This window comes from Aulonocara stuartgranti (assembly GCF_965226115.1).
Source record: "Aulonocara stuartgranti genome assembly, chromosome: 12".
Lineage (NCBI taxonomy): Eukaryota > Metazoa > Chordata > Actinopteri > Cichliformes > Cichlidae > Aulonocara > Aulonocara stuartgranti.
This window is the reverse complement of record NC_138948.1, coordinates 2,482,001-2,494,163: the sequence shown is the minus strand read 5'-3', so window position 1 is coordinate 2,494,163 and position 12,163 is coordinate 2,482,001. Positions and strand designations below refer to the sequence as shown.

Sequence of the window (12,163 nt, the reverse complement as noted above, 5' to 3'; positions counted from 1 at the left end):
AAATGCTGCTTCACTGTTATTATGTATTATATTGATATTTTCCCCCGTTGATACCTTTTAGCTACAATCATGAACTCAGTCTTCAATTTCTTTTGTACTCGCCAGTGTCTTTTTTCTTTTCTTTTCATTCTTATTTTCTATGCATTTAGTTCTATTTGTGATTGCACATTAACTGAATTTTAAGGGAAAATGATGGCATATTAAACAGAATGGAAATATATATTAGCTCTGCCACATTTAAAAGGCATGAAAGTATTTTATTCCAGTACGGTATGTATTAAATTGTTATCAAGAAAGTTTAAATCTCAGTCAATTCACAATCACGAATCAGGTTAAAGAAGAAGTCGTCACCGTTTCCGAGAAGTCACTGAAGGCAGCATTGCCTAGCAACGGTGCCGTTTAGTTTCTCGCGCCGGGCTATCGGCGGAAACTTTAGCTAACTTTCTGTGAGACACAATGCCCAGAAAGACGGAGAGAAAAGGCAGCGACAAACGAGATGGAAACAAGAAGACACCGAAAAAGGAAAACTCCGAGTTTCCTGCAGAGAAAAGCGGGTCTGCGGACAAAGAGAAGGACCTCTACCTGACACAGATAGCGTATTTAACCGACGAGCTGGAGCGGTGAGCCGTTTAAGTTTACCGTAATGTTTAGAGTGATTGTGTGTGCAGTAAAAAGCACTTTGTAATGATATCTTAAATATGTTTTATTTGCTAACTCGATCTAATGTTGCATTAGCATAATGGAGGCTGAATTTACAAAGCTTCATTGAAATGAACTGATTTTACAAGCTACAGTGAGACGCTTCATTCTTTGGTGCGCTCAGATAACAATGATCCCGGGGTTCCTTCATGAGGGGGTTTGAAAAGTGTGTTAATGCAGGTTCACATGAACAAAATACAACAAAACATTTACTACATGCTTCTTTCACATGCCATGTACTAGGATTTACTTATGAAAGTGACTTTTCATTTTTTTCTATCCAACATATTCACAAGTTTCTTCTCTTTTTAAGTGTCATCACAGCAGAGCATCGTCTCTAACATCCTCCTCTCCCACACTAGCTCTCCGTGGTCTTCCTGTTTTCTTCCTTGCAGCTCCTTCTTTAACATCCTCTGTCCAGTTTATATACCAACCCTCTGCACACGTCCAAACCATAAATCAGTATTTATACTGCATGAGAAAAATGCTAAAGGGAGACACTTGGAAGATTGTTTAGCAAACCAGCGTCATTAGTCAGAGAGTTTATTTGGAACAAGAAGCATCCCCGCATTCGCTTGTCTTTGTTGTATCTTCCCTTTGATACAGGGGGGTTGAAATGTCCCCAATTTTTACTGGTACTATCTGGCTATTCAACTAAGGACAATAATGTTTTATTTTTCATCCCAAAATACCCCATCTTGGGAGGGAAGGGAAGCAAATTCTCTTAAAATGCCATTAAACTTGTACTTATACTCTGCACAGCCAAAACAATTAAAGAAAGAAACAAATAATCCCATAGTCCAAAATATGATTGAAGTTTGGTTTACAATAAAAGAAATGATGAATATTAAGAATAATCTCTCTCAGGTTAGTCCTATTTGGGGGAATGCTTTATTTGCACCAGGAAATTTGGACGCAGGGTTCCAGGGTTGGGCAGAAAAAGGTGTTAGGAAAGTGGGTGATCTTTTTTGTGATGGAATAATGGTCTCATTTGAGGATTTAGTTTCAAAAGTATTTACAGATTAGAAGCTTCATTTCTTCCATGCAAAATCAGTCTCTCAACGTTCCCCAGTTAAGTAAGTTAGAGGAGTTAATGGTGGAAAAAGGTGGTAATAAAGGCTTAATTTCAACATTCTATAACTGGATTGTCTCTGTCTCGCCAGAAACATCAGCTTCTAAGTTAGAAGCTTGGAGAAAGGACCTAAATATTAATATTTCTGAGGAGACATGGAAGCCAATTTGCTTAAAATCACAAAAACAATCGATTAATATTAACCTAAAGTTATTACAATATAATTGGATCATGCAAACATATGTAACACTGGTGAAATTGAACAAATATAATAACAGAATTCCAGATACATGTTTTAAATGTGGAGAAGCCCGTGGAACATTTTTCCGTTTTGGATGAGGGGAAAATTGTTTAGTCTGTGCTAGCTGTTTCTATTGTTTGTTTTTTTTGTTTTCTTTTTTTCTCTTTTTTGTTTCCTTCAATATGTATAAATGTCACAAATGTACACATATTCTATGTGTTTTTTATTTGATGTAAGTTTGGAAGAGAGCAGGGTGGGAGGTGAGGGGGGAGGGTTCCTATTACTGCAGCATATTACTGGGAAAACAGACCTTTGTATGCTGTTGCAAAAAGCAATAAAAATTTATTTAAAAAAGAAAAGAAAGTAAATTGCAGTGTGAGACTCATGTTTCTCACACTGCTTTGTGGTGACTTTGAAACTAACCAAGGTTCAAAAGAATATTAAAGTATTTCAGGCAAGTTGATTGTCTTGTGTCAGTAATTTTAGGTGCTTACTGTCAGAATTTTCTCAAAAGAAAGAAAGTTAAGTGTTGAAAGTGTCTGTTTGTTTTTCAAGTATTGGAAACTTGCTTTTTCTAAAATAAAAAAAAAGTTCATTTGGATTTGGTACATGTCACACTGGGAATATTTTTTAGAGTTTTCCATCTTATCTGTCAAAAACATTCACCTGATTTGGCCTGTTTTAAAGATATTTTGTATTTGAGAAGCTGGAAATAAAATATCACTCTCACACCTGCAAAACTGTGGTTTCTACAGGCCTCGAGACCTTCACATATTTATTTGTTTCAGGCATCCATCGGTCTGAGTGAGCTTGAGGTCACTCAGACAGTGCATGCTCTGCTCGAGCTGTAGAGCTGCTTGAAATCCAGAAAAGGCCAGATCCAGTTTATAAATCGTTGAAGCTGTCATCCTTAACCCCTCAGACATCAGCTGAAATGTGATGACCTTGTGAGACAGAGGAAAGACTTGCTGACTCAGCGCAGCACACTGGAGCAGGAGAACAGAGACACGATCGCGTACCTGAAGCGTTCCCTGTTGGAGAAGGAGGACGAGGTGGGCGAGCTGTCGCAGCGGCTGCAGAACCAGCTGCAGGCTTCAGATCAGGAAAGAGACGCCCTGCAGCTGCGGCACAGCCGGGAGAGGCAGGAGCTACAGAACCGCATCGATGAACTTATCAAAGAAAACACAGCACTCGGTAAAAGTTCAGCTCTTAGCATGTAGCCCACCAGAGTTTACCACAGGGTATCCACATAAACATCAAAGTGATGGTAGGGATTCGATTTTTAAAATAATAATAAGGATTTTTTTTTTAAAATAAAAGATGAAATTTCTGGATCTTCCTCCCTTTTCAGTTCAGTTCATTTTTATTTCAAACATATGCTTTCACAATCATTACAAAATATCACTGCATTCTTTTGTTTGAACGTTTACGTGTAACTAATTTTAATGGAATCTGGTCAAACGACTGGTATGAGTTCAGTTTATACCGAGACATATTTTCCTCAATAATCAATTATTTGAATAAATAAACCTTTGATTTTATACATTTCAGATGGATTTTACTCCAAAGTATTTGTTCATATTTATGAGGGTGGTGTGTGTCCCTGTCTGTGTAGCATTAATAAAGCTCTGTGGGGGAATCTTAATCTTATTTGGAATCTCGTGATATTTTAAATATGTTAAATTAAATATGTCTTTGCATTTCAGGAGAATATACATTTTCCATTTAACTTTCTGAAGCCTGTTCTTAAACATTAGTTTAATGTTGTATCATACCATCAAGTGTCTGCCACAAGAATTCAAATGTGGGAACTCAAAAGTTTTCCTTCCAATTCAAGCCTTTTTGTTTTGTCTCAAATATAGAAATTAATAATACTAAAATTTAAAAAAAGGTTTTACTTTTGGAAAGGCTGAAAAGAACTGACAGTGATTTGCTGGAAGAGGCCTCTATCAGCCTCTCCCTGCCAAAGATGTTAAAAGGAGCTCAGCTTTATAGTATTCCTATATTTATAGTATTCCTATATTTATAGTATTCCTTGAAAATCCAGCCCAGATTTCTTTTGGATGCAAGTGTTTCCAGCAGGAACCATTAAACTTTCAGGAGGTTTATTTCAGCAAAGACTGGCTTCAGGGAATGATTTAAACTCTCCTCTTCTCTCCTCTAGCGGAGAGGTTTGCAAGCCTGGAGGCGTTTCAGGGGCAAAAGGAGGAGATGATGTCCAGCTTAGAGTCGCTGGAGAAGCAGCTGGCGAGTCAGAAGGAAGAGCACAAGGATGACATTCACAGCCTGGAGATGAAAGCGCTGCTGGAAAAGAGGAGGTGGAATCCACTTTAGTACATAAAAATCACAGCACAGACTCTTTTCATTACCCGGGTCGAGTCCACTCGTAGAAACTAGTTTAAGTTCAGACTGTAAACAAATCCGTGTCATCGCAGCAACTCGCAGCTTGTCTTCAGGACGACATGTTAATCCTGCCTCTGTAGCACTAATGTTTCTTCCTTTATGTCATCCTCGTCCCACCAAGGGTCGTGTTCCTTTGAAGCTCTGAACCTGCAGGCATAAATTTAAGGGCATAAAATAAGTTTTCTCTCACCCCAACCAATCGCAGCAGATGGCCCCGCCCCCCTCTGAGCCTGGTTCTGCTGGAGGTTTCTTCCTGTTAAAAGGGAGTTTTTCCTTCCCACTGTCGCCAAAGTGCTGCTCATAGGGGGTCATATGATTGTTGGGTTTTTCTCTGTATCTGCTGTACAATATGAAGCGCCTTGAGGCGACTTTTGTTGTGATTTGGCGCTATATAAATAAAATTGAATTGAATTAAATATCTGGCTATATATGAGAACACTCACCTTATCTACTGCACAGCAAATACACAAATATCGTCAGTGTCTCCTCACAAGGCTGCATGTACCTGAATTATCCACCTAAAATACCCTCTGACTTTACCTCCTTTGTCTTGTGTCCTGCCAAAGATTGGAGAGGGAGCTGGAGTCTCACGCTGCAGCCATGGCAGCAGAGGTGCAGCTCCTGGTGGACCAGAAAGTCCCGGAGACGACCAGGCTGGCGCTGCAGGAGAACGCGGAGGTGAAAGCTCGCGTGGGGCAGCTGTCGGAGCAGGTGCAGATCCTGATGGAGGAGAATGCCGCCCTGCGGGGCTGCAAGAGTCAGCTCAGCATGGATGTGGAAAACCTGGAAGAAATGCTCAGAGAGACGTCACGCACCAGCTGCGTCCGTAAGAAGGTAAGAGAAGGAATTCTAAATGTCTTTAAGTTTAACTTAATATTTTAAATGCAGTGTAACCACAGTCATGCTTCACTGTCCACTCAGATTACAGTGGCTTCAAATAATCCACGTTTTATTTAGTTAAATCAAGGTTACTGAAAAGTGGACCAGCATTAGACAGTGTGCTCCCAGTGCCAGGCCCTTTCATTGTGTTTAACGCCAACGTCTTCTTAACGTGAAAAACAAGGGATTCACTCTAAATCCATACCCAACTCTCTCCATCAGGTGGTGGAGCAGCTCACAGAGAAGTGCCAGCAGCTGCAGGTGGAGCAGAAGGACTGCAGGCAGCGGCTCGAGCAGCTTCAGACCGAACACGCAGGAGCCCTGGGCAAGATGGAGGCGCTGAGGTCAAAGTTCACTCTGCCGTCCGTACAGATGAGTCTCACTCAGGTTCACGTTCACGTTAATGAAAGCAAAGCAGCAGGTGCAGTTATTACACATACGGGCTCGTAGTCTCATTTGTGGTACGTTTATATGCAAGCAATAACTCCACAGTGAGATTCATCAATAATAAGTAATCAATAACAACAGAGACACAAAGGAGACAGACAGGAAACATAAAAGCACTGAATCATGTTACTGGTAGCAGCTGATGGCTGGATCATGATGATGAGGCCTCCCTGAACGAGACAAGAAAACACCCACAGTAGTTTATAGTTTATTCCTTTTTTACTTATGATTGCTGGAAAATTCATGTATTAATATTTAAAAATAGAAAAATATTTGTGCATTCATTTTTGTTTTACTTCAATACAAAGACATAAACTAGTATTTTACATTAGTGCAGCAGAAATACAGAAATTTGTATTCAGAATGAAAATGAACCCGGGCAGTGCAGAGGTCTGAAGGGGCGGGGCTCAAAGTTAAAAAGGGAAGCGTTCAGCCTGGAACAACAACCCACACTCATCAAGAAACTAGTTTTACCTGATGGGTACAATGTTGTTGCTGACAGTGCTGGAGGGCGGGGCTGGAGGGCGGGGCTGTGTGGATCTGAGACCGTAGACGGTAAAAAGTCCATTGGAGAGAATGTAGCTGATTAAACAGGTGAGATAATAATAAAATGCAAAGATTGGTGACAGTGCTTGGAATCATAAGGCAAAACACACACACACACACACACACTCCTCGTGCCTATGGTACGACAACTTTTCTCGTGCCTATGGTACACTGCGCAGGAGCACTTTGCCACACACACACACACACACACACACACACACACACACACACACACTCTCTCTCTCTCACTGTGTAAATATACTAAATGTAAGCCCTCCATAAAGGGAGGAAAAGCCCTGTAAAAATAAATATGTTCCATAAAACGGGGACAGCCCCACAGACCCATGACAGCCTCACCCAGTTAGTTAGCAGCTACTACTTGTGCAGTTAATAAAAGGACAGGTGATGGTTGTCACGCGGTTTTACACACAGCACACTCGTTTGTTTCAATTCGTCAGTTACCACAACACAACTGACCAACGTGTACACAACAAGCTAATACTCCTGCGTGCTATAGAGCTCGTTCCTGACTCGTGACCAGCGCGCTCTGCTGTCAAGAGCGATCATTGGTTAATGGTCATCATGTGACTGATGCAACCCAGAGCCTGTTATTTAGCAACACTGTGATTAATCGTTAAATGTTACTGTGAGGGGCACAGGCAGGACTCCACACACACACACACACACACACACTAAAAAAATGCCTCTAGAAAAGAGCACTTGTGGCTCCCATCAAGCAGGTACTCAAACAGGTGCCTGATATGAACATTAAATGCTCATTACTCACTGCTCTGCTCTGCTCTGCTACTTTTCTTATCAGCAAGGTCGCATTCTTCTCAGGCAGACGCAGATCTCTGCACAATGAAGCCTTGTTCATCACTGCAGACAAAGAAAGCGACGTTTGCAGCGGTCCCAGCTGCTGTCATCAGTGACTCGGAGTGCTCGCCTCCTTTTTTTCCACCTCAGTTGCTCCTCTGTGTTTCCAAGCCAAGAGCTCAAAAAATCCCTCTTTCACACATGCAGAGAAGAGACGCTGCAAGATAAGAGCAGCCTTGACCTGACGTGTTAACTACGGCCACACAAAACAGTGTCTGTGAAATATCGTACATTTAACGCCATAAATTATTATTTGTACATAGAAACACAACAGGAAACGTGTTCATTCAAAATGAATAATTCTTTACATGCAAAACTAGAAAAGTGTATTTTAGTTTAAAGGCTCAGATTCAGGCAGAAAACAGAAAGTTGTGCATCAGTTTGGAGGCTTGACTGCAAGTACTCACTGATATTGTTCATTATTTATTATTATTAGTTAAACATGTCAGGGTGAGCCTGTTATCATTATCATTTCTGCCATATATGCACTGTTCAGGACAAACCTGTTTGAAAGAGGCAACCAATCAGAAGAAAGGTGGCTTAAATGCAGAGGATGGAGAAGAGTAAGGATTGTTTTGAAGTTGAAAAATAAATTATATGGAGTAGAAAGTGATCTTTTCCTTAAAGGGGAGAAATTGTTTCACTTTGAGGAAAAGCGGAAGAGTCTCCTGTGATCTCACCCTGGGTCAGCACACCTGAATCACATGATTAGGTCATTACCAGGCCTCTGGAGAACTTCAGGACAGGTTGAGGAGGTCATTTAGCCATTTAGATCAGCTGTGTTGGATCAAGGACACATCTAAAACACATTCCCACTCCTGATCTGAACTATGATGGCAGGTAACTCAGGGTGGCATAACATTTGCTCAGGGGGCATCCGGATTTGAACCAGAGACCTCTTGATCTGCAGTCAAATGCTCTACCACTGAGCTATACCCCCTCTGCTTGTGCTTTCAGGCAGAATCAGGCCTCTCTGTCTGAACAGTGCAGTAAAAACAGAGCTCAGATCAGCCGGCTGGAGGCGGAGCTTCAACAGGAGAGGAGGAGGAGGAGCAGGATGAAGAACATCATTCAGGAAGCAGCTGTTGCTCTCAGACAAGCACTGATGGTAAGATGACAGCGCTGACTCTGGAACGTGTGCAGATGACAGGTGTCGTACTTTCTGACCGACTGCTCGATTTTAGAAAAGTGAGCTTCAGTGAGACCGACATCATTTCAAAGTAAAAGTCTGAAACCTTCAGCTAACACAGAACACACGAGGTATTCGCCTCATCAACGTTTTATGTTTTAGAATACAGAAATGGAAAAAAAGATTTATGACAAGGTGGAATTTATCTGTAAAAGACAAAGTTGTTGCAAGCAAACTGAATTCATTTTATTTCTCTGTCGATGACGATGGTTCCATGCTCCAGTGAAGAAGGTGAGGTCTTTATCTCAGCCAATCAGACTGTTTCAGTCTTGTTTTCACCTGCAGCAGGACTCAGAGGTGGACCAGTGGAAGCAGCTGATGCAGAGGATGCTGGTGCTTTTAAGCAGAGACGGATTTGCCAGCTCCGCTGCTGACAGCGGCAAAGTGAACGAGCTGCAGACGCCTGACTCTGCAGCAGCCCGGTAATAAAATCAGTGCTCGCTAAGATGGTCTGCAAATACCTGACAGGTTGATGACTGACAGAAATCCTGCATCTTTATCGTCTGTGTAGAACAAGAAGTCTGGATCCAGATTGGAGTTTCCAGTTCCAGCTGGCCCGCTACAGGCCGGGAGATCTGGGTTTTGTGCCTCGCCCCGCGCTGAAACACAAAAACGTGCTCCCCAGGATGGAAGCTGGCTCCAGCAGGTTTGTGAGGAGCTCAGAGCTCAGCTTCAGGGCCTGCAGGGGGATGTCTGATCACAGCTACAGCTGCAGTTATTATATGATATAGCTGTTTACAACTACCATTTAAACTCTCCATTCCTTCATCAGTTTAGATATCAGGTAGATAACATCCTCCTATTTAAGTAGTTCAGTTCATAGACTGTATGTGAAAGAGGGACAGAGCCTCAGTGTTTGTGTTGTAGCCTTCGCTGTGTTAAAGCAATGAGAGGTTGTTGTGCTGACTTATCTTCTCCCCACAGCAAACTGCATCCATAAACTGTATAACAAACAGAAACACGTAATCTGAGTATCACACTGATAAATATTAAAGAAAAGTAGATTGTTCCAAATGGCACAATCATGGAGGCGTAGCAGGGCGACTGGTGTCAGCATCCAGCTGTCAGTGAAGCCTCAGCAGCATCAAAATAAACCAGTTATTAAAAACATGTTTTAAATGCCGTAAAGTTGAGACTGACTCAGTGATGGAGAGAGGTGGCCACTGAAGCAGTTTGACATTGCTGCTCTGGAGGTTTCCCTTTTTTAGCTTTAAGTGTATTATGTCACCTGACTTTCTTCTTCTTCTGTTTTTCTTATATCCAGGAAACCGTCGAGTCTGAAGGCGGACAGCTCTGTGAAGCTCACCGATTCAGCTGTGACCTCCAAACAGACCAAACTCTAGTGACAGTAACTAAACTCATCTCCTAAAAACTGTCGATTATGTTGCAGTTCAGTCTGACATCGACTGAGACTCCTGTGAGCTCAGCCTGTCACAGTAAAGGTGACGCCTCTGTAACAAACTCTAATAATGTTCCTGCTGTGATGAAAACAGCTTGTCTGTTATTGTGCAGTGAAACAGGAAACATGTTATAAATGTTGTTTATCACAGTCTTCATGATTCTGCTTGGCTGTTGTTACAGAATGCTGAAAATTCCTTTACTGAGTGAAGATCAGGGGTCCGTTCTTCGTACCTCGCTTACTACATCCAAGATCAAATCATCGCGCCAACTTTGAGCTCGCTATTCCGGTTCTCACCTGTTGTTGACGATTAGTACAGCTGGATGAAGTAATGTGAGATCACTGGGTGGCTTAACAGGAGCTACGCATCGATAGTAGAAACATTGATCGGCAACCCTTTGATTGGTCGGCGAAAATGTCGAAGGAGCGCGCTCGGTATTTTTCGGCAGCAGAGCAAGAACTCTTGATTGAGGGATTTCAGGAGTTTCAGAGTTTAATTAAAACTCAAGGGAACACTGCAAAGGCTGCAAAAGCAAGGAGAGAGGGCTGGCAGGAAGTTGCTGACAAATTAAACTCGTAAGTAATTTAATAATAACAATAATAATGGAGTGGATTGATATAGCGCTTTTCAAGGCACCCAAAGCGCTTTACAATGCCACTATTCATTCACTCTCACATTCACACACTGGTGGAGGCAGCTACGGTTGTAGCCACAGCTGCCCTGGGGCAGACTGACAGAAGCCAGGCTGCCATATCGCGCCATCGGCCCCTCTGGCCAACACCAGTAGGTGGTAGGGTAAATTTATTATATTATATTACATTATATCCTCTTTCACATTAGAGCCACGACAGGACCCACTAGAACATGGGAACAAGTAAAAGTGAAATATAAGAATATTCTACAGAATGGTAATATTTATCACTTATGTTGCTTTTAGTCTCTTGGAAAGAGTCCCTGAAATAATCTGTTTGTTTGTTTATAACAGCAACCAAGAAAAGGGCAGAGCAAAAAAAGACAGGTGGTGGTCCTGCACCCCCTCATCAACAAGTTGATTAAGTCAATAATACCCTCACGGGAAAATCGATATCTCTCTATGAGCACACTGTCGCGCTGAGCTAAAGGATCCTGTCTGTCCCGCAATATACGCTGGATTCTGAAAACTCTCCTTATCAATCTTGCACCTTCCACAATGGGTGGATCGCGTATACGGACAGGACATGGCTGCGACAGACTTCCCAAATCCACCTTCGCTTTTATAGCCATGGTCTCTCATTTTGATTACACGAAGTAATTTACTATTACTACTCTAAAATATGAATTACATCTGAAATAATCAAATACATGAAATAGAATGTTAATAGTACATTTCCCTTTTGTTAGGAAATGACCTGTATGTATCTGTATGGAATCAATGAAAGGATCAAGTGCTGCATTATCTTCAGTTACATTGATAATATTTATTTATGGACAAACAGTGGTAAAATATCGCTGTTGCTTTCGTATAAATGAAGCGGACATACCTGAGTGGCCGCGATCTAATCTTGTTTACATAAAGTGAGCCTGCTCCCGAGCAGGTTTACGCTTACGGATCTGTTGCTATGACAGCAAGTCCCGGATGGGCTTCGGAGAACCGAACGATCCAAGATCACGTGAAATCGTCAACAATCAGATCCAGCTAACTTACTTAGGCGAGGTACGAAGAACGGACCCCAGCACTTTGGGTTCTGTGAAGCTGCAGCACACACTCCTCAGCATTTCATAGATTTGCCTATTGAGACAATAGATGAAAGTACCAACGATCATCTCTACAGCAGAGAGACTGAAGGGCACACTGAGCCCCCACAGGGGGCATCTGGAATTGAACCAGAGACCTCTTGATCTACAGTCAAATGCTCTGCCACTGAGCTACACCCCCATGTGGTGGAATTTAGTCATCGGCTGCACAGCATGTGACACAAAATCTGAATGAAAAAAATAAAGTGGCAGAATCAGGTTTTAGGTATCAGCCACTCAGAACATCTAAAACCTAGATGTTATATATATATATATATATATATAACATCTAGGTTTTAGATGATATATATATATATATATATATATATATATATATATATATATATATATATATATAATAACACACACCCAGCACGCCCCTGCGGGCGGTTAATCCTTCAAGCTCGGGTCCTCTACCAGAGGCCTGGGAGCTTGAGGGTCCTGCAGTATCTTAGCTGTTCCCAGGACTGCGCTCTTCTGGACAGAGATCTCCGATGTTATTCCCGGGATCTGCTGGAGCCACTCGCCTAGCTTGGGAGTCACCGCACCTAGTGCTCCGATTACCACGGGGACCACCGTTACCTTCACCCTCCACATCCTCTCGAGCTCTTCTCTGAGCCCTTGGTATTTCTCCAGCT

The 12,163-nt window shown here is 42.0% G+C and overlaps 1 protein-coding gene across 2 annotated transcripts; it reads left to right on the top strand.

The window, feature by feature from the left end:
* Positions 1-363: 363 nt before the first annotated feature.
* LOC309719142 (cilia- and flagella-associated protein 157-like) lies at positions 364-11,770 on the top strand. 2 transcript variants are annotated; one of them, XM_082555053.1, is made up of 9 exons: positions 364-620; positions 2,935-3,206; positions 4,177-4,330; positions 4,982-5,249; positions 5,517-5,638; positions 8,121-8,271; positions 8,641-8,774; positions 8,864-8,998; positions 9,617-11,770. In XM_082555053.1, the coding sequence occupies exons 1-9, from the start codon at positions 457-459 to the stop codon at positions 9,693-9,695; spliced, it is 1,479 nt and encodes a 492-aa protein (XP_082411179.1). In that variant the 5' UTR covers positions 364-456; the 3' UTR covers positions 9,696-11,770. The 2 variants fall into 2 exon arrangements, with proteins under 2 accessions (XP_082411179.1, XP_082411178.1); XM_082555052.1 differs by having other exon boundaries at positions 365-620; positions 8,638-8,774.
* Positions 11,771-12,163: the final 393 nt, after the last annotated feature.